General features: G+C 35.8%; 1 protein-coding gene across 22 annotated transcripts in view; it reads right to left on the bottom strand.

Moving 5' to 3' along the window:
- The window catches only part of ANKS1B (ankyrin repeat and sterile alpha motif domain containing 1B), a 1,216,905-nt gene that overhangs the window by 901,371 nt on the left and 293,574 nt on the right, over window positions 1–21,960 (bottom strand). For all 22 annotated transcript variants that reach the window (XM_051846555.2, XM_051846554.2, XM_051846553.2 and 19 more), the window contains one exon: window positions 444–584. In XM_051846555.2, the coding sequence (XP_051702515.1) occupies window positions 444–584 (141 nt within the window). The remainder of the gene's footprint in view (window positions 1–443; window positions 585–21,960) is intronic.

A 21,960-nucleotide genomic window follows, 5' to 3' on the forward strand; every position in this document is an offset into this window, starting at 1 on the left:
TTTCAAACTAGAAGTTGGTCTCTTAATACTCTGTTATCATTTTTGGATTATACTCCAAAAATCCTTAGTAGGATACATTCACATTATTTATAAGAAAAAAAAATCACTAGCTATGGTCTTAAAGAGTCCTAATGTGTGTTTCCTGTAACTGTAACTTCAGCTCACTTACCAAAAGTAGCATTCTTTAAAATAATATACTTCTGGAACACAAATATTAAAACACTCTAAAGGAAAGAACTTTTCTGTATCATAACCAAAATTTTTTAAAAATGTATATATATTTACATATGCACACACGTATACAGCAAAATTATGTGTGCATTTTACTTGACATATTAAAAGAAAAAATAATGAAGTAAATAAGATGAAGAGGTAAATAAAATCTTAAAAACACAGGAAATTAGTTTTAAGTTTACTGTACCTTAACGAAAGCAAAGTTTTACCTGTGCCAGCATGGGGAAGCCGAGGTTCCTGCACCCGTTACAAGGAGTAAGTGCTTCCCAAATTCCTGAGGGCCCACATGTGTTTTCATCATCATCTTCTTCCACTTCTCCTGGTGACAAATTTATTGTAGATGAAGTTCTCTGAAATTATATTATACCAGTATATTACATGAATGTGATTCAGATACCTAAATATAAATTATATAAATGACTTGTGTGTCTTAGCAAGCAAAAGTGAACCCAGTCATATGACTGAGACAAAAATAAGTATAATTCAGTTTAAGTTGAAAGTGGAAAAACTGGTTGAAAAAAATAAAATATGAAGTTCATAGCCAAAGAACAGGACATAATGGCTCAAAATATTTGAATGGCAACACATGAGAAAAATCTCACAGCTTATTAAAAAATAAAGTTTAGGTATAATATTAAGAATACAATCAGGACTAATGTGAAAAGCCTTTATAGAAATAGGAATTGCCAGAAATTATATTTTTATACCAAAAATGAACTTCATAAAGCTTTATATTAGACATGTAATAGGAATAATATGTTTAAAATTCATAGTGAAATTGCTATGTTAAACATACGTATTTACATTTTAACCTCCCAAATCCCATCAAACTGAGAGCAAAGGATTCATAAACATTTTAAAATTTTAAAGATAAGGACTTCAGGAGATATCCTAGCATGAGCAGTTATCAGGAAACTTCTGGATAGTGATGGCAGCTTTTGGACAAACAGTAGGTATAAGTTATCCTTATTTAACAAACTTGAGAACACTGAAAGCAAAGTGCCTTCATGAAGGAAGAATGAGAGGGACTGGCTACCTGCAAAGATATTAATTGTCGGTGAGGCTGAAACACAATAAAACTACTAGATTAGAAGGAGTTGAGACTCTCAGATCCATCTCCTTTTCACCATGCCAGGCACAACTTCACTAGTGGCAAGAAATCAGAGATTTATTTTCTAGAGAAGTTGAAGCAAAGATACTGAATTCTATGAATATATACAGTGAGCAGAGAGATGGTTCTCTAAAATAAGGAAATTAAGGTATTATCTATGTAGTAAATCGAAGATTCCAACCCAACCAGTGCCTTCCTTGATGAACATGGCAGCTACATTTATTATATTCCCCACGTGGAAGGTTAAAATACTCTCTGTAGAACCTAGTCTCCCAAGGAAAAAGATTTGTAAACAAGTAACCAACAAAATGAAGGGGCCTGTGTTTTAATGCCTACTCTGAGGCCCACCTTTCAACATGCTCCACCTTTATCAACAGTGCCTAATGTTCTAAATATAAACAAGAATCATTGCATAATTGAGAAGAGTCTCTAACAGAAACCAACCTGAATATATAAAAGAAAGTCATAAATAGGGTCCTGAGCTAGAAGATACTTGCAACCATTAAACAAAAACAGAAAGTTACAAAATACATACATTCATACATATTTATAATCAGAAGAGTTGAAAAGTGAATCAAAGCAACTATCTTGGAACATAGAATAAAAGATGAAGAAAAGTTAAAAGTTAAGAAAACTAGGGGATCAAACCAAGAGGTCCAACATCTAAACAGAAATTCCAAAAATTAAAAGGGAAGTAGAGACAGAGAGATCAAAGAAACAATTCAAGAAAATTTGCCACAATGAAGAAAAATTCTACAGAGAGACTGCTGAATGTTCAGCATATTGAATTTTCTTTAAAAAGATACATACAAATGAAAATAATTCGTTCAAAAATCTTCAAAATATAGTGTTTAGCACAATGATGGATCATGATTAATGAAGTCACATATTTACAGATTGGATTACCCCCAAAAGTTATTGCTTTAGGATTCTTCTTCCACATTTACATCTTAACCTTGCCTTTATCAACAGTAATTTTTAGATGATGAAATTAAATAGTCCTTTAATCAGTGTTTGTAAGCTACATACTAATATCTTTTTATACTGAGAATTTAGGTGCTGCATAGTATCTTAGGACTACTGTTCATGAATTATTTTAACTCACCCAACAGTTCTGTAGGAATATATTATTTTCCCCTCATTTTATAGATGAGGAAACTAAGGTACAGAGAAGTCAAGTTAAACCCCAGGACAGAGAACTGGTAAGTGATTCTAAGTCAGACTGCTGACTACACAGTTTACCCCTCTTAAACACTGCAATACAGGACCTTCGCTGGGTGCAATCTTCAGTAAGATAGATTGAGAACTCAATCTCACATAAACACAATTTTAATAAAAGCAGTGTACTTGTGAATGTTTCCGCTATATTCTGATGCTTCGGAGAATCTTTTGCCATCTGGGACAGCCAGTAAAAATTCTCAATAATTTGGGATACAACAGCTCAATGGAGGGGGGAAGAAGCAGAGAGCAGGAGAGGAGGAGAGGGGGAGAGGGGGAGAGGAGGAGAGGAGGAGAAGGGAAGAGGGGGAGAGGGGGAGACCTTCTATCCACTAGTTTACTCCCCAAGGCCAAAGCTAGGAGCCAGGAGCTTCTTCCAAGTCTCCCACATGGTTAACAGGGACCCAGGCACTTGGGTCATCTTTGGATGCTTTTCCTGTATCATTAGCAGGGAGCCGGATCAGAAGTGGAGCAGCTGGGACATGAACCAGCGCCAATATGGTATGCCAGCATTGCAGGTGTCAGCTCTACCAGGTATGCCACATGCTGGCCTATCGCTTGTGTGATTTTAAGAAGGTACGACCACTGTTAGCCTCCCTTGCCTTACCTAGGCAATGGGAAACACCATAGTAAAACCTCCCTAAGGGTTTTTTTCCTGATAAGTAGAGTAATAAATATAATCAGCATTTTAGCTGTTATTATTTTATAATCCCACTAGTTCAAAATATATCCCATATTTCATCTCTTACATAAAATTTTTCAGAATGCCCACAACAGTAATAATGTTACTTTCCTCTAAATGTCTACAGCTCTTTGTGTGAGCACGTATGTGATAGTATGTAACACATACCTTGAAATGACAGATGGCACAGTGGCAAAGAACATTAGCTTTGAAGTCAAATAGATACGAGTTTAGGTCCTAGTTCTGCCACTTTCAAGCAGTGTGACTTTGAGCATATCACATATCTTATTAATCCTCAGTTGTCCTATCTGTCAAAGTAGGAGTAATAATAAGTCCTATCTGAAAGAGCTGTATGAAGATAAAATTAATTACTGACAGGCACTAGCACATAAAAATAATAAGTATTGCCATGTTCATTATCTCTGTTCTGAAAGAGTTAACATACACATACACAAACACACACACAAAATGTGGCTACTTACTGTATTCAATTTTAAATTATTTGAAAGAAAACACTGCCTTATTCACATCTACATATTACAATATTTGTAAATAATGGAACTTACTAAATATTTATTGGATCAATGAGTTTCAAACTATCATTTTCATTTGACTACCTAGAAAATTTTATTAGCATTTAGGTTTATACATAATTGTGTCACAAATGCTATTTTAGTTTTACATTAATCATTACTAGGACCTTTAGCAGAAATGGAGAAATTAATCAGTGGTTTAGCACTGCCCCCTAAAGACAGTACATAAATTGGCTGCATAAAACCATTATTTTTAGCTTCAGTTCTTTATAATTAAAGATCTTTTGGAAACATTTTATCAGACCAAATATAAACATCAATTATATATCAGAAAGAAGCCACATGAACACATTTAAACTACAAGGGTTTCTCTCATTTCAAATGCCATTTACACTTTTTACTGGAGACATTTGTTCCTAAAGCTCCAGAAAATTCTTCTACAGAGAATACAATGAAGCCTATATAGAGATTAGATTTCTTGATTATTACATGGTAATTATACAGAAGAAAAAATGAACAAATTCTACATTACTACAAAGGAAAGACAAGTCACAATACAAAAACATTCTAGAGAGACAAATTTGAGCTCAAATAACTTTCTAGAATAATGGTATTGGACTAATTTTTAAGAAAAATAGATTTCCCTATAGGATGGAGGGTGCACGTATATAACCTCTCTTATACAAATGCACTTCAAAAGATTCATGGGAAAATGGAATTAAATTCATTTTGGTGCAAAAAATGACATCTATACAGTTATCTTTCTTTCTTTCTTTCTTTTTTTTTTTTTTTTTTTTTTTGATAGGCAGAGTTAGACAGTGAGAGAGAGAGAGAGAAAGGTCTTCCTTCCGTTGGTTCACCCCCTAAATGGCTGGCGCACTGCGGCAGGCGCACGGTGCCAATCCGAAACCAGGAGCCAGGTGCTTCCTCCTGATCTCCCATGCGGGTGCAGGGCCCAAGCACATGGGCCATCTTCCACTGCCTTTCCGGGCCACAGCAGAGAGCTGGACTGGAAGAGGAGCAACTGGGACAGAATCCAGTGCCCCAATAGGGACTAGAACCCGGGGTGCCGGCACCACAGGCAGAGGATTAGCCAAGTGAGCTGTGGTGCCGGCCATATACAGTTTTTTTTTTTTTTCCACAACATACTTTCCCCCTTATTTTTGTGAAGATATCTTGTACACACTGGATCTCAAAGTGTTTTCGTAGCAAAATAAATAATTTTTAAAACTTTTTATTTCAGAAGTTTTAAAATTTACAAAACAAAAATCGTATTGTACAAAAGGCTCCCACATACCCCACACCTAGTTTCTCCTATTTCTAACATCTTATGTTGATTTATCCCAATCTTCCAGCTTCCCTATTATTAACATCTCATATTAGTATGTTTGTCATAATTAATGAACCAAACCCAGATTCCCCTATTTTTTAGATCCAAATTCTTTCAATCCCTCTCGCTCCTCTCAGCCTCTAGCAATCAAAATTCTGTTCAGACTGTAGTGTTTATTTTGTTTTGTTTTTGCTCCACATATGAAAGAGAACATTCAATATTTGCCTTTCTGAGTCTGGCTTATTTTATTCAACACGATGTCCTCCACTTTCATCAATTTTGCTTCAAATAACAGGATTTATTCATTTCTATGGATAAATAGTATTCCATTGGCTATAAATGTCATATTTTCATTATCCATTTAGCTGATGAGGCACATCTTGATTCCACATCTTGGCTTTTATGAACAGTGCTGCAGTAAACATTGTGTAATGGCCATCTACTGATATAATGACTTATCCTTTGGAAATATATCCAGTGGTGGGATTTCTGAGTCATATGACAATTCTATTTCTAGATTTTTAAGAACTATCCATATTGTTTTCCATAGTGGCTGTGCTAACATACATTCCTATGAACAGTAACTAAGAGTGCCTGTATGTCCTCATCCTCCCCAGCATTCATTACTTCCTGCCTTTTTGATACTAGCCAGCTAATGGTGGAAGTGGTAACCCATTTGTGGTTGTGATTTGCATTGCTTTGATGGCTAGTGATACTGAACATTTCTCCAAATATTTATTAGCCATATGTATTTCTTTTGAGAACTATCTATTAAGATCCTTTGCCAGTTCTTAATTAGATTGGTTAGTTTTTTTTTTTTTTCAGTTGCTGGTATATTTTGGATATTAATTCTTTGTCAGATAAGTAACTTGTAAACATTTTCTTCCAGTCTGTCAGATGTCTGTTCACTCTATTTATTGTTTCCCTTGCTGTGCAGAAGCTTCTGAGTTTGATATAATCCCATTTGTCTAGTATTATTTTTATTGCCTGTGCTTTTGGGGTCTTAGCCAAGAAAGCATTGCCTTTATATTAAGTTTTTATATACTTTGAGTTGATTTTTGTATACATTAGAGGTAGGGATATAATTTCATTCTTTTACATATGTACAATCAGTTTTGCCAGGACCATAAATTGAAAAGACTATCATTTCTCCAACATATGTTCTTGACACCTGTGTACAAAAAAAAAAAAAAAAAAAAAAAAAAAAAAACTGTTGGTTCTATGTACACATATTAATGTCTCAGCTCTCTATTCTGTTCTGTTGATCTATGTATATACTCTGAAATGAGTTTTTTTTAAAGATTTATTTATCTGGGTCTGGCACTGTGGCGCAGAGGGTTAACGCCCTTGCCTGAAGTGCTGGCATCACACATGGTCACCGGGTTGAGACCCAGCTGCTCCTGGGAAAAGCAATAGAGGAGGGCTCAAGCGCTTGGGCCCCTGCATCCACATGGGAGACTCGGAAAAATCTCCTGGCTTCAGAGCAGCGCAGCTCCAGCCGTTGCAGCCAACTGGAGAGTGAACCAGCGGACAGAAGACCTTTCTCTCTCCCTCTCTTCTCTCTGTGTAACTCTTTCAAATAAAAATAAATTAAATCTTGACCAGTGCCATGGCTCAATAGGCTATTCCTCCACCTGCAGCGCCAGCACACTGGGTTCTAGTCCCAGTCGGGGCACCAGATTCTCTCCCAGTTGCCCCTCTTCCAGTCCAGCTCTCTGCTGTGGCCCGGGAGTGCAGGGGAGGATGGTCCAAGTCCTTGGGCCCTGCACCCGCATGGGAGACCAGGAGAAGCACCTGGCTCCTGGCTTTGGATCAGCGTGGTACGCCGGCCGCAGCGCACTAGCCTCAGTGGCCATTGCGGGGTGAACCAATGGAAAAGGAAGACCTTTCTCTCTGTCTCTCTCTCTCACTGTCCACTCTACCTGTCAAAAAATAAAAAAATAAAAAAAAAAAAAACAAGAACAAAAAAATTACGAGCAAATGGAAAATGAACAGCATGCTCCTGAATGACCAGCAGTACACTGAAGAACTTGAAAATCACAAAATTTCTTGAAACAAAAAAAAAATCAAAATCTATGTGATACAGCAAAAGTGTAATTAAGAGCAAAGTTTAGAGCAATAAGTGTTTACATTAAAAATAGATGATGCATTTCAAGGACTTAGGTAAACAAGAACAAACCAAACCACAAATTAGCAGGAGATGAAGAATAATAAAAATCAGAAAAAAAATGAAATTAGAACTAAAAAAAGCAAAAGATCAAAAAACAAAAAGCTTGTGCTTTGAAAGATGACAGAATAGACAAAGCCTTGGTGGGAGTAACAAAAAAAAAAATAAAATAAAATTAGAGATGAAAAATGAGCCATTATACTCGATACTATAGAAATAGAAATTATCGTAAGAAACCACTATGAACAACTGTATGTTAACACATTGTGAATGAAAGAAATGGGTACATTCCCAGATATATGTAACCTACCAAGAATAAATCAGGAGGATACAGAAAAATTTAAACAGACTCATAAGAAGTAATGAAATTGAGGCAGTAATTAAAAGTGTCCAGGACCTAATGGTTTTACAAATGAATTGCAAAAACATTTAAAGAGGAACAAACTCCAATAGTTTTCAAAGTATTCAAAAATATTGTAAAGCATGGGGCTCTGCCAGACTCTTTTTATGAGGTTCTCATTAATATGATTCCATTACCAAACAAATACAGAACACAAAAAGCAAACCTCAGACCAGTATCCCTGATGAACAAAGATGAAAAGTTCTCAACAAAATATTGAAAGACTGAATCCAATACTATACCACACAGATCACACATGATCAAGTGGGATTTATTCCAAGGATGTAAAGACGGTGCAATATTTGCAAGTCTAAAAGGTCATACATCACATTAAAAGAATGAAGAACAAAAACCATATGATTATGTTAATAGATGCAGAAAAAGCATTTGATAAGATTCAACAACCTTTCTTGATTAAAAAAAAAAACTCAAATTAGATGTAGAAGGAACATACTTCAAAATGATAAAGGCTAAATACTGAATGCAGAAAACTGAAAACATTTCCCCGAGATCTGGAACACGATAAGATGTTCACTTTCAACACTTATTCAAGGTAGTACTGGAAATATCAGCAAGAGCTGTTAGAAAAGATAAATCAAGCAATAGAATGAAACTTAGGATGGACAAATAGCCATAATTGTAGGTGATGTGATTTTGTATGTGGAAAGCATAAACACTCTGCCAAAAAGCTGTTAGAAGTGATAAACCAAGTCAGCAAAGTCACAGGATACAAAATGAACATCCAAAAGCAATAGCGTCTGCATATTTCAGTAATGCTCTTTTCAAAAGAGAAATCCAGAAAGAAATCCTTCACAAAATCATCAAGCACACAGAAATAGAAAGATTTTCCCTTTTCAATGATTGGAAGATTTGATATCATTAAAAAGTCCATACTAACAAAAGCAATTTATAGATTTAATGAAATCCCTATCAAAATACTAATAACAGCCGGGGCCATGGCTCACTAGGCTAATCCTCCGTCTTGCGGTGCCAGCACACCGGGTTCTAGTCCCGGCCGGGGCGCTGGATTCTGTCCCGGTTGCCCCTCTGCCAGGCCAGCTCTCTGCTGTGGCCCAAGTCCTTGGGCCCTGCACCTCCTGGGAGACCAGGATAAGTACCTGGCTCCTGCCATCGGATCAGCGCAATGGGCTGTGGCGGCCATTGGAGGGTGAACCAATGGCAAAGGAAGACCTTTCTCTCTGTCTCTCTCACTGTCCACTCTGCCTGTCAAATAAAAAATACTAAGAACATTATTTACAGTATTGAAGTATCACAATGTTAAAGATCCAGAATATCCAAGGCAATCTTGAGCCAAAAAACTCAAGGTGGAGTAATCACAATAACTGATTTCAGGGGTGGCACTATGGCCTAGTGGGTAAAGCTGCTGCTTGCGGTGCCAGCTTCCCACATAGGCACCAATTCGAGCCTTGGCTGCTCCACTTCTAATCCAGCTCTCTACTCTAACCTGGGAAAGCAGTAGCCCCTGTTCCCATGTGGAGACCTAGAAGAAGCTCCAGGCTCCTGGTTTCAGATCAGCTCAGCTCTGGCCAATGCAGCCATTTGGAAAGTGAACCAGCAGATGGAAGACCTCTCTCTCTCTCTCTCTCTCTCTCTCTCTGCCTCTGCCTCTGCCTCTCTGTAACTCTGCCTTTCAAATAAATAAATCTTTTTTAAAGATTTAATTTATTTTTTTTTTGACAGAGTGGACAGTGAGAGAGAGAGAAAGGTCTTCCTTTTCCGTTGGTTCACTCCCCAGTGGCCGCTGTGGCCGGTGCGCTGCAGCCAGTGCACCACACTGATCCAAAGCCAGGAGCCAGGTGCTTCTCCTGGTCTCCCATGCGGGTGCAGGGCCCAAGGACTTGGACCATCCTCCACTGCACTCCCGGGCTACAGCAGAAAGCTGGACTGGAAGAGGGGCAACCGGGACAGAATCTGGTGCCCCAACCGGGACAGAATCTGGTGCCCCGACTGGGACTAGAACCCAGTGTGCTGGCGCTGCAGGCGGAGGATTAGCCTATTGAGCTAGGGTGCCGGCCTTTGTTCTGTGGTTTGTTTTTTGTTTTTTTTTCTTGTTTTTTTTTTTTTTTAAGTTTTATTCCTTTGTAGCCTGAGATGGTGACATATATGCAGATGAGAAGAATATATATTCTGTGGCTACTGGTTGAAATGATCTGTTAATATCGTAGGTCAATTTGCTTTATGGTATTATTCAACTATGATGAATCTCTGTTGATTTTCTGCCTGGATGATCTGTCCACTACTGACAATGGGGTATTGAACTCTCCTGCTATTATTGTATTGTGATATATTTTTCCCTTAATGCTAATAATATTTACTTTATATATCCAGGTAGTCTTGTGTTGGGTGCATATACCTTTGATTGTTTTATCTTCTTGTTGAATTGTTGTTCTTATATAATATTCTTCCTTGTACAGTTTCTTTTTTAATTTAAAGTCTGTCTTTGGAGTCTAGCTACTATAGCTCATTTTTGCTTTCCATTTGCATGGTATATCTTTTTCCAATACTTCACTCTCAGTCTATGTATATTTTTACCCATGAAGTGAATTGTAAGCAGCATACAGTTGGCTCTTACTATTTTTTTAATCTGTTCAACCAACCTATTTGGCTGCAGAATTTTATCCATTACATTCAAGGTGACTAATTGTTTTTGAATTTTTTTTTCTTTTTTTATTTAATAAATGTGAATTTACAAAGTGCAACTTTTGTATTGTTATGGGTCCCCCCCCAACCTCCCTCCCTCCCCTGGCCCTCCCCTCTCCCACTTCCTCTCCCATCCCGCCCTTCATCGAGTTTCATTTTCAATTACCTTCATATACAGAAGATCAACTTAGTATATACTAAGCAAGGATTTCAACAGGCTGCCCTCATACAACCGCACAAGGTATAGGGTATTGTTCGACTAGTAGTGCTGTTTCTAAGTTTCATAGTAAAACACATTAAGGACAGAGATCCTACCCGGGGAGCATGTACCCAGTGACTCCCATTGTTGGTTTAACAATTGGCACTCTTATTCATGACATCAGCAATCACCCGAGGCTCTTGCCATGAGCTGTCTAGGCTATGGAAGCCCCTTGAGTTCACCAACTCTGAACTTGTTTAGTCAAGGCCGTATTCAGTGGAGGTTCCTTCCTACCTTCTGAGAAAGATGCCTCCCTCCTTGATGGCCTGTTACTTCTATTGGGGTCTTGTTCACCAGGATCTTTCATTTAGATTGTTTTTGCCACCATGTCATGGCTTTCCATGTCTGTGAGACTCTCATGGGCCTTTTAGCCAGATTCAAGGTGACTATTAATGCATAAGAACTAACCCCTGGCCGGCGCTGTGGCTCAATAAGCTAATCCTCCACCTGCAGCGCCAGCACACTGGGTTCTAGTCCTGGTTGGGGCGCCAGATTCTGTCCCGGTTGCCACTCTTCCAGTCCAGCTTTCTGCTGTGGCCTGGGAGTACCGTGGAGGATGGCCCAGGTCCTTGGGCCCTGCACCCACATGGGAGACCAGGAGAAGCACCTGGCTATCAGCATGGGGTGCCGGCCGCAGTGGCCATTGGGGAGTGAACCAATGGAAAAGGAAGACCTTCCTCTCTGTCTCTCTCTCTTTCTCACTGTCCATTCTGCCTGTCAAAAATAAATAAATAAATAAATAGATAAATAAATAAATAAAACTAACCATGTTATTTTGTTGATTGGCTACTGATCATATCTGGTCTGTTGGTGACTCCTGTACTATAATGTGTTTTCATGACAGTTACTTCAAAAATAGGACTCCCTTCTGTATTTCTTGTATGACTACTCTGGTGCTGTTGAATTCTCTCAGTTTTGGCTTACCTGGGAAATATTTTATATGTCCTTCACTTCTAAAAAAAATACTTTGACTAGATATAACATTCTTGGTTTGCAGTGTTTTTCTTTCAAGACCATGAATTCTATCATTCCAAATTCTATCATCTGTGTGGTATAGAAGTAGAATGGGATTTAAACTATACAACTTAATCCTTTCTTTTCCCTCACCAATATTTTTCTTATGATGATGTTTTGGTAGAGGGTGCTTTTCATCTCCTCTTCCACCAAGAAAATACAATTCTTGATGTCTATTTCTTCCCATATGCTTTTCCCACAAGCTCTTCAAATTATTCTCCCCCTTTATTATGCAGAGCAATTTCACTGTAGCATACACTTCCTCTCTGATCTCACATAATCTCACTCTTCAGGAATACTGCACGGGAATCATTATATTTTGTCAAGCAAACAATAACCATGCAGCAGCATGATATGTCAAGATACTTTACCTTTTACAATATATAAATTTGGGGCCTAAGGGTCTAGCAGAGCACTAAAAGAAAAAAATATATAAGGTGTTAAGCTGGTTTAGCTATCCCAAAGCTATGAGTACACCCGTGATTATATTACTCAAAAAGGAAAGACTCACATATCTCAAGTTTGGTCCTGACAAACAGATCATATACCACAGGCTAATATATTAACAATGCTCTGAAAATATAGTATTAAATATTGTATTTTGAAAACCTTATTAACTCTAAATATTTCTCAAATTTTTCTGAAAACTTTCCTGCAAGGCTCCCCTGTGCTAACTTTTCACAACTATTTGTTCCAAATTTGTGAAATTCTCAAAAGCTGCAGCACTTGAGTCTTCTGCATAAATAAAGTTTCTCTCAGATTCCTCTGGATTTAGCTATGAATCCTAAACTGCATTTATATTTGCAAAGTAAAGAAAAGAGAAGAAAAACATGTCCTTTGTACAAATGAATACACTGAAGCAAACTCCTAGCATCCACACACCAAGATGAGGTTGCTGTGTAGGATGCTGTTTTAAACTTTGGGTTTCCACTGTCAAATGTATCTCACCTTTACTAGAGGACAGAATTGCTATTAAAGTAAGTATCTTAGCTGCAAGCAACACTGGAGAATAAACTAAGGAGAAACATTCTCTTGTTAATAAAACATGAGAAACTGGAATTCCTCTAAAACATTGTTTCAACACATTTTTCTGCACCTGTTTATACATATCTGACATCCTTCGCACAGCCATCTGGGAAACTTCAAAGAAGAATACATATGGTTTGCTATTCTACTCTAACATAATCAGTTTTTTTATGTATGTTCTTATTATCTCTTAAAACTTTTGTTCATTTGCATGACTCTGGCCTAGTAATTAATAATGTGGAGAGGACAATCTATGTGCATGTCAAGTTTATACACAATAGACAGAAGGTAATTCTATAGTTAGGTTACTTTAGACATTTTATTCAAGATTAGTTTGGCTTTTCAACAAGATTTAGTAAGGAAGACAATTTTGATAACTTTTGTAAAAATAAAGTATCCATCATGAAGATCATTTTATATGAACAAATAATATTTTGCTAAGATTTTACTTCTTTTTAAAAGCAAATGCACTGGCCTGCACCATGGCTCACTGGGCTAATCCTACGCCTATGGTGCCAGAACTCCGGGTTCTAGTCCCGGTTGCTCCTGTTCCAGTCCAGCTCTCTGCTGTGGCCCAGAAAGGCAGTGGAGGATGGCCCAAGTGCTTGGGCACTGCACCCACATGGGAGACCAGGAGGAAGCACCTGGTTCCTGGCTTCGGATCGGCGCAGCGCGCCAGCCGTAGCAGCCATTTGGAGGGTGAACCAAAGGAAGGAAGGCCTTTTTCTCTGTTCTCTCTCTCTAACTCTGCCTGTCAAAGAAAAAAAAAATGCACTTATTTATTTTGCATTTAGATACATCACAAGTACCCATTTCAAACAAACAAACATGGTGCAATCACTATGATCAACAGACAGACATTTTTTTTTTTTTTTTTTTGACAGGCAGAGTGGACAGTGAGAGAGAGAGACAGAGAGAAAGGTCTTCCTTTGCCATTGGTTCACCCCCCAATGGCTGCCGTGGCCTGCGCACTGCGCTGATCTGAAGCCAGGAGCCAGGTGCTTCTCCTGGTCTCCCATGGGGTGCAGGGCCCAAGCACTTGGGGCCATCCTCCACTGCCTTCCTGGGCCACAGCAGAGAGCTGAACTTGAGGAGGGGCAACCGGGACAGAATCCAGTGCCCTGACCGGGACTAGAACCCAGTGTGCCGGCACCACAGGCAGAGGATTAGCCTATTGAGCCACGGCGCCCGCCTGACACTTCTATCACCAGTTACCTTGTACTTTTTCTCCATCAATATTTCCCTACTTGTAGCCCTAGAAACTTTTTTTTGGTATCTTGTTTGATATTTTATTTGTATACTTTTTATTTAAGGTATACAAACTTCATGCATTTCATAAGTACAACTTTAGGAAAAGAAACTTTTTTGTCTCTATGTTTTTTAAGAACTTTATAAAATATAATCATAAAGTATACACTCTATGTCTGGCTTCTTTTGCACAGCTTAAGGTTTTTTATATTCATTCCAATTATTTTATGTACCAATACTTTGTCTTTTTCATGCAAAGTAGTATCCTACTGTAGGAATATGTCACAATTTGTTTATAGATTTGTTTACTGATAGACATTTGAGTTGTTTCAAGTTTGGGGGCATTGCAAATAAATTTGTCATGAATATTCACATTAAAGTCTGGTGTGGATATAAAGTTTCTGTTTCTCTTTGGTAAATACATAAAATTCTAGATCATATGGTAAGTATATCTTTAAATATTTAAGAAATAGACAAAATGTCTTCCAAAGTGTTTGTTTATAACATTTTACATTCCCATCATCCAGTAACTCAACATTTTTGGCAACACTTAATCTTAGCCATTCCAATCAGTGTGTAAACACAAAGTGCTTTAAATCTGCGTTATGTGATTACTAGTGTACTAAGTGTATTTTCCTATGCATGGAGGTGACTGACATATCTTCCTCTGTGATGTTCCTATTCAAGCCCTTTGTACATTTTTAATAATGTTGATTTCTTATTGTTGACTTCTTACTGTTGCATATTTTTATGTTTTATTTTCAAGACATGCATCCTTTTTCTTTATAAATATCTAAGAAATCTTGTGCACCCCAATGTTGAAAAGATATTCTTCTATATTTTATTCTGTACATTCAGTACTTTTGCTTTTAATCTTGGATCCATATTAATTTTCCCTTAAAGCATGAGATAAGATTTCAGGTCAATTTTTAAAAAATATGAGCTGAAAGTTATTCTGGCCCCGTGAGCTGGAAAGATTATCCATTCACCATTGAAGTGCCCCACAGTTTTTAAAAATCAGTGGGGCCATCAGGTGAGGGTCTGTTACTGAACTCTCTATTCTATTCTATTCATCTGAAATTCTCTCCTCTGGCCAATACCACTGGTTTGACTGTTGTAGCTTTACACTCAGTCTAGAATTAGAATTGTTCTTTTCCAAAACTGTTTTGGCTATGCTCAGTTTCATGACTTAGCATACACATTTTGGAATAATCCTATCACTACATGAAAAACTTCCTAGAGTAGATTTCGTTTGGGATTGTACTGAATCCATAGTATAATTTGGACAGAATAAACTACTTAACAAAATTGTCTTCCAATTTATGAACATGGTCCATATATCCTTCCATGTGTTAGGTTTCTTTAATTTCCACTGACTATGTTTTTATGGTCTTCAGCCTACAGGTCTTGGACATATTTTTTTACATTTGTAGGGGTCAAAGTTTATTTCAAGTTTTTGAAAATATTTTCAATGTTATTATCAAAGTAATTTCAATTTTCTTCGCTTTCCCTGGTTTTACTGGGGTATAGCTAGCAAATAAAAATTTATATATTTAAGATATACAATGTGTTATTTTAATTTTTCATACAAAATGAAATGATTGTCACAATCAAGCCAATTACCATGTTGACTTCACATAGCTACCATTTGTTTGTGTGTAGGCTGAAAACATCTAAGATCTACTCTTAGTAAATTAAAAATATGCAATCTATTATTAACTGTAGCTATCAAACTGTATATTTGATCTTCAGATCTTATTTATCTTAAAACAGTAAGCTTGTGCCCACACTTCAAATTTGTACCCAAATTTCAAACTGAACTCCAGTTTTCCAGGTGTTCCTCATGTAAAATATACAACTGATTTTTGTTTATTGACCTTGCATATGCTAAACAAATATTTTAATTATATTTGCTGTTTTTATATAATTCTAGGATTTCAACATAAATTATATCACCTCTAAATGAACAGTTTTCTTCATTTAAAATTTGTATTTTTTCATTCCTTATCCTTGTCTGTTGAGCTTGCCAGAATTACCAGTGCAGTGTTGAATAGACAAAGCAAGAATGAATATCCTTATCTTGTTTCTAGTCTTAAGTGAAAAGCATTCAGTCTTTCAACATTATTAAGAATGATGTTAGCTGTAACATTTTTGTAGAGGTCCTTTATAATTTTGAGCAAATTATCATATGCTCAATCTACTGAAAGTTGGTACCGTGAATAGATGATTTTCATATAGTTATTTACATGATAATTTAGTTTTCCTCCTTTATTTTACTGTAGGGTGATTTACCAGAATTTTATTTGTTGAAATGCCCTGGTCTTACTGTCATATATCCCATTTGGTCATAATAAATAATCTTTTTAATGTATTTCTAGAGCTCATCTGTTACCATTTTGTAAAAGATTTTTGATACTGTGTTCACAAATGATATTCTTAGTTCTCTTTTTGTAAAATATCTATTATAACAGTAATGCTGACTGCATATAGTAAGTTAGGAACAGCTTCATTCTTTATTTTTTAAAAGGGTTTTAGCACTGAGCAACCTAGGCCTGATGTTTCTTTTTTGGGAAAGATTTAACTATGAATTCAGCTTCCAATCACTTTTAGTCTACTTTTTCTTTTCAGATATCATATTTTTCATCTTAACATATTCATTTACATCCTTTTATATCTACACTTCTCTTGATCAGTTCTTCCTTTAAACTCCAGAGTATATCAAGTGTATTTACAGCAAATGTTTTATTATAGATAAATTTGATAACTGTAATTTCTAAATCTATTTTATTGCAAATTTCCACATATTTATGAGTTTTATTTTCCTTTTTTCATATTAAGCAATTTTTAAAATTGTCTACTCCACAATACACTTTTGAGTTTGAGTTGAGTCTCATTCCTTTTAAATAGCACTAGACATTGTTCTGGAATAAAATTATTTGGAAATCAGCTTGCTACATTTAAAGTTTGTCTTGTAAGATCTTTTTTTCTTTTAGGTCAGTCTGGAGTAACTCTCTAACATGACAGTACTTTAACCTCATCACTAAAATTTAAGTTACTCTTCTGGGATGTCTATCAAATGCCCTAACGTATTCTGCAAGATCCTTCCCTTAGGCAGGTGGTAACTTGGAATGATTCTTGCCTCTAAGGAGCTCCAAGAATTGTGTTGCTTATGTATCTCTAGCATAGTTCTTTCTCTCGAGGTTTTTAAGTCTTTACAGAATTCCATTCTATCCATGTTTAGGTTGATATGCAATGAAAGAGGCAAAGATAACTTTAGACAGTTTTCTGGATCTCTTGCTCTATGTAGTTGCCTCCTTTGTGTTCTTCTGCCTGCTAATTCTGACTTCTCAGCCTTCTACTATTCCAATCCCTGTGTTTTCAGCTCAGTGAGACTACTTGACTGTCTCTGTTGTTCTTTCTAGTTCTATATTTAAGATACTGTATCTAGGCAGGAAGCTGGGGGAATCGTAGGGTTTGCTTCCTTTCTTTCTTTCCTATTAAGGATCACAGTCCTGTCTTTTATCTCAGAGTGAAAATGTATGTTTGAGATATTTTGTCCAGTATCTAGTAGCTTAGAAAAGCAGATTTTCAAATTCTGTTATTACTTAAAGAACTCTGACAATTTTTTAAATAAATCATATGTATTATTTATATCTTTCCATTTAGAGCTCTCTTCACTACTAACATTTTGCTGGCTAAATCATTCAATTTCCTTCATTTGGGCAAATCCTTTACATACATTAATATTCCTACTCACCACGTGTCAATTCCACATTTATCACTTAAAATTATTCATTTCTTTCTACAGACACAGTTTCTTGTCAACTTCATAATTTTTAAATGAATGGTCCTAGGAAAATGATTTCATCTATCAATAATTACTGAATTATTACATTTGCAACCATGAGTGTACATACCTTTCAAAACCAAACAAATTTCTGATTGTTCTCAAAACAAAGTAATGATAAATATTTGACGTTATGGTATGTTAATTCCCATGATTTCATTCTTCAGTTAAAGGCATACATGTATTTAAAAATCACATTGTACCGATAACTATATACAATTATTATGTATCAACTTCAAAACTTGAGGGTGAGGGAAAGGAAAGATAAACTTGTCACGAACTCAACTCAGAAAATAGAGCCATGTATAGACATGACTAGACATTAAAATCTGACAAAAATGATCAGCATTATAGAGATAGTGAAACAAGAAGTCTGGAGAACAAAAAGAGGGAGCAATTATTTCCTACCAGACAGTATGAAGGACAGAATTCCGACAGCAAATGCATTTGAGCACTAGTGCTTGGCAAGATAAGAATTCTGACAACAGAGGAAAGGGGGTTGGGAATGACGCAAGGGATTACATGATCATGGCAGCATGAATGTATGGCCATGTTTGGCAATTGAGGTGTAAGGAAAGGCAGGGTCAGGAGAGAACAGAAAAAATAAATCAAGGCTCTATTGTAGAAAATGGGTAGTTTAAGACAAGTATAATATTCATCAAGGTACAATTTTCTAGTTCTAATTCTATTATGATCAAAACCCAGAAAGCCTCTATGTTGTTTGATACAAAGGATTCAGATACTGTTTCTCTTCTCTCAATTCATATGGTATAGATGGTCTGGACAACCCAAGCTGTAGTTTTAAACTATTTGCTAGATGTTATAGTAAGTGTACACTATCTTTGTAATTGTAGTAACATTTCTGTTATTTGTGTATCCTGAAAAATGACTAGCACAGTTCTGGGCACATCACAAATGCATCTACGCATTGAACAACTTTAGTCCCCTCCCTTTCTCTATTTCCTCTTTAGACAACTGTCAGATAGAAATGCCTTCAGCACTAGTGTATATGTAAATGTGTATATATAGGTACACATACTCTTATGCCCACACACGTGTGTTTATTGGACAGAAAAACAAATATTGGCAGATATTTTTGATCAGAAAACAACACGAAGAAAGATTTTCAACAGCTTCACATTCAAAAGATAAAAATCCATTTTTAAATGGCAATAGTTTATCATTTTCAGTATACTGTATTCCTTGCCATTCCTCATTTTTATGTATAATATTATATTTTCATCCATTTTCTGAGGAAGTAGTTGTTCAGTTACATGAAAGAACATTTTTTTAAAAAGAAAGTATACCATTGAAGTAAATTTAATTAAATCATCATAAATGAACAAAACTTACAAGTGAAATATTTTATATTAAAAAGCAAGTGAATACAAATTAGATATTCAGTTGGTCAGGTCAGCATAAAATGGATTAAATCGAGGTCATAATGGCACTAACTGAGAAAGAATAAACAAAATGAAAATAGAAATTGGGGATTTTACACAGTCTGTTAATATTAATATAGCCAAAGGTAGGTTAAGGGCCACGTGCTAAGAGATGTGGGACAGATGGTTTACACTAATGATTTGATACTTTTGGGTGACTTCCATGATTCACATTATTGACTGGAGGAAATTACACAGTAAGAAATTATCTTCAATTTTTTGAAAAAATTAGGAAATATATCCTACTACATTAGAAAAATAAACCTCAAAACCTCTCCAAGGGTAGAAATCATTTGCATTTCTCCCAGGAAATACACAAAGCTCATACTAATCCAGAGTAAAGTGAGTAGGAAAAGTTAAACATGTAAACAAAACTGGCATCTGGGTCATAACTAGTCCAAAATTCCTCAGTCAACAAAAATTAGCAGCTTAAGAATTATTTTAAATTATATAGATATTATAACTTATTAAAAAACTTAAGGATTATTTTTAGCACACTACAACATAATATAACAAGAAATTATAACTCCATAGAAGACTTTGTTTGCTTTGTGTGTGTGTGTGTAAGTGTATGCATGCATATGTTAAATATATTTGGTGAAGTTATGTTCACCAGCACAGAGAAGTTAAATTATTATTGTTAGGGTTTTTAAAATTCTGTGTACTGACAGGTTTTGTTACAGCAGCTCCGGCTACTGCAGCCAACTGGGGAGTGAACCAGCAGAGAGAGAACTGCCTCTGCCTCTGCCTCTCTGCAAATCTGCCTTTTAAATAAATTAAAAAGAAAAAGTTTAAATTAAGGCAATTTGAATATTTTCTTTATTCTTTTCTGAATTATTCAAACTTTCTACAATCAATCTGGGATATTTCTATAATCAGACAAATAATTCTGATTGTATATAGTTTAATGAATTTATTATACTTTACCAATCTAACCTAAAAAAAAAACACAACAAGATTTTTTTCTCTCAAAGTATATCATGATACAAGGTTACTTTTAAAAGTATGTTGAAAATGGAATTACATCCCATATGTTCTCCCTGATCGGTGATAACTAAGAGAGCACCTAAAAGGATATTTGCAAAAATGAAATTGACACTTCGATTTGCAGTGACTTGAACAGCCCTTGTCTTGATTGTTGAGGAACATTTTTTTTTTCTTAATGCAGAATGAAACTGGGAATGGGAGGGGAAGGAGGAGGTGGGATGGGAGTGGAGGTGGGAGGGCGGGTATGGTGGGAAGAATCACTATATCCCTAAAGTTGCACTTATGAAATTTGTACCTAGTAAATAAAAGTTTTTTTGGAGAAAAAAAAAGAAAAGAAAATGGAATTTACAGAAATGTATTTTGGTGCAATTTTTTTAAATTTATGCTTTTTTTCATAATACACATCTTCCATGACCTTTTCAAAGACTCTTCATATCCATTATAGTAAAATAAATTCATAAACTATCTAAGTGCTTAACAGGAAATAAATCATACTATCATTACAAACTATATTATGTAAATAAATTTTTGAAAGGGAAACTTACTGTCATGGTAAAATTGTCATGTTTAAAAATGAAGAAAGAAGATGCACGGCATGACTGTTACAGTCACCTATGTATGAAAAAATACTAAGATATAACATTAAGATGCATCTCTGTATGACAGGTATATTTCCATTTTATTTTTGATGGATATTGTGTTTCCAAAATTGTCCACCATAAGATGTTTTTAATGGAAGAATAGTTCACTTGGAGTAATATATCAGAATAAACTATCAGAAAACAGAGGCAATGCCAAGATTATAACTGCAATTTTTCTACTCTTTATAATTTCTATTTGCTAAATAAGGTAGGAATTAATTTCATAACATATATTAAATATATAAAACAAATATTGTTAAGTTGAAAATTCTATTAATGGTCTTTTCTAGCTTGAGCATATGAAATGTACTCTTAGTTTTTATTCCTTTTTAGGATTTTTGCTTCTAGAAGTGGTAAAACAGCATGATTACTAAATGTGCCTCAATTTCAAAGTGCTATACTGTGAAGGCAAAATGTGGAAAATAAAAGGAAAAATGTGGTATTTACTCTTGGCAATAGCTACTAAAAAGCTTTATACTATTTGTTCCATAAATGTTAAATCATAAACAGACAAAAATTAATCTTATTTAAAAGGGTGGGAGGTCTAGAGAGAAGGAGAGCATGTTGAGAGACAAAGTAGAACACAGAAATGACTGAGGTGCGTATCTTTCTTTGTACTGACTTACATGTCAAATGAAGGCAAACACAATTGCATATACTCAGATTAATAACTCCTATTCAAAAATAATTTAAGAGGTTATTTAAAGTCAGTAAAAATTAATCTTCAGTTTTTCCTAAGTACACCTTGCTCCAGAAACACATGCTCCCTTCACATTTTGTGGCCTATATATTACTTCTAGTTTCTGGCACCACCCTTAGTTCCTTCTAGTTCCTGCTTGACTGAGGTGTGATCAGGAGAGCCAGGTACCATCACAAAACTGACAGGGATAAAGACTTAAAATCACATCAGATGCTCCCCATCGCAGATTCTTTTTTTCATTCTTAAGTCTGCTCAAGAAAGTAGCACATAATACAGCCTAAATAATAGGTAATTTGGGAGGAAAGAAATGTGATTACTGTATTTAAAATTGTACCAGTAGGAAACAATTTCCAAATCCCGTCCATAAAATATCTTATAATTAGATTTGTTCTGAAACTGCTAAGACGTTGAAGTAAAATAAAGTCTGCTGCTGGGAACACTGCTGTACTGCCGTTAACTC

The sequence above is a fragment of the Oryctolagus cuniculus genome, chromosome 11 (assembly GCF_964237555.1).
Source record: "Oryctolagus cuniculus chromosome 11, mOryCun1.1, whole genome shotgun sequence".
Lineage (NCBI taxonomy): Eukaryota > Metazoa > Chordata > Mammalia > Lagomorpha > Leporidae > Oryctolagus > Oryctolagus cuniculus.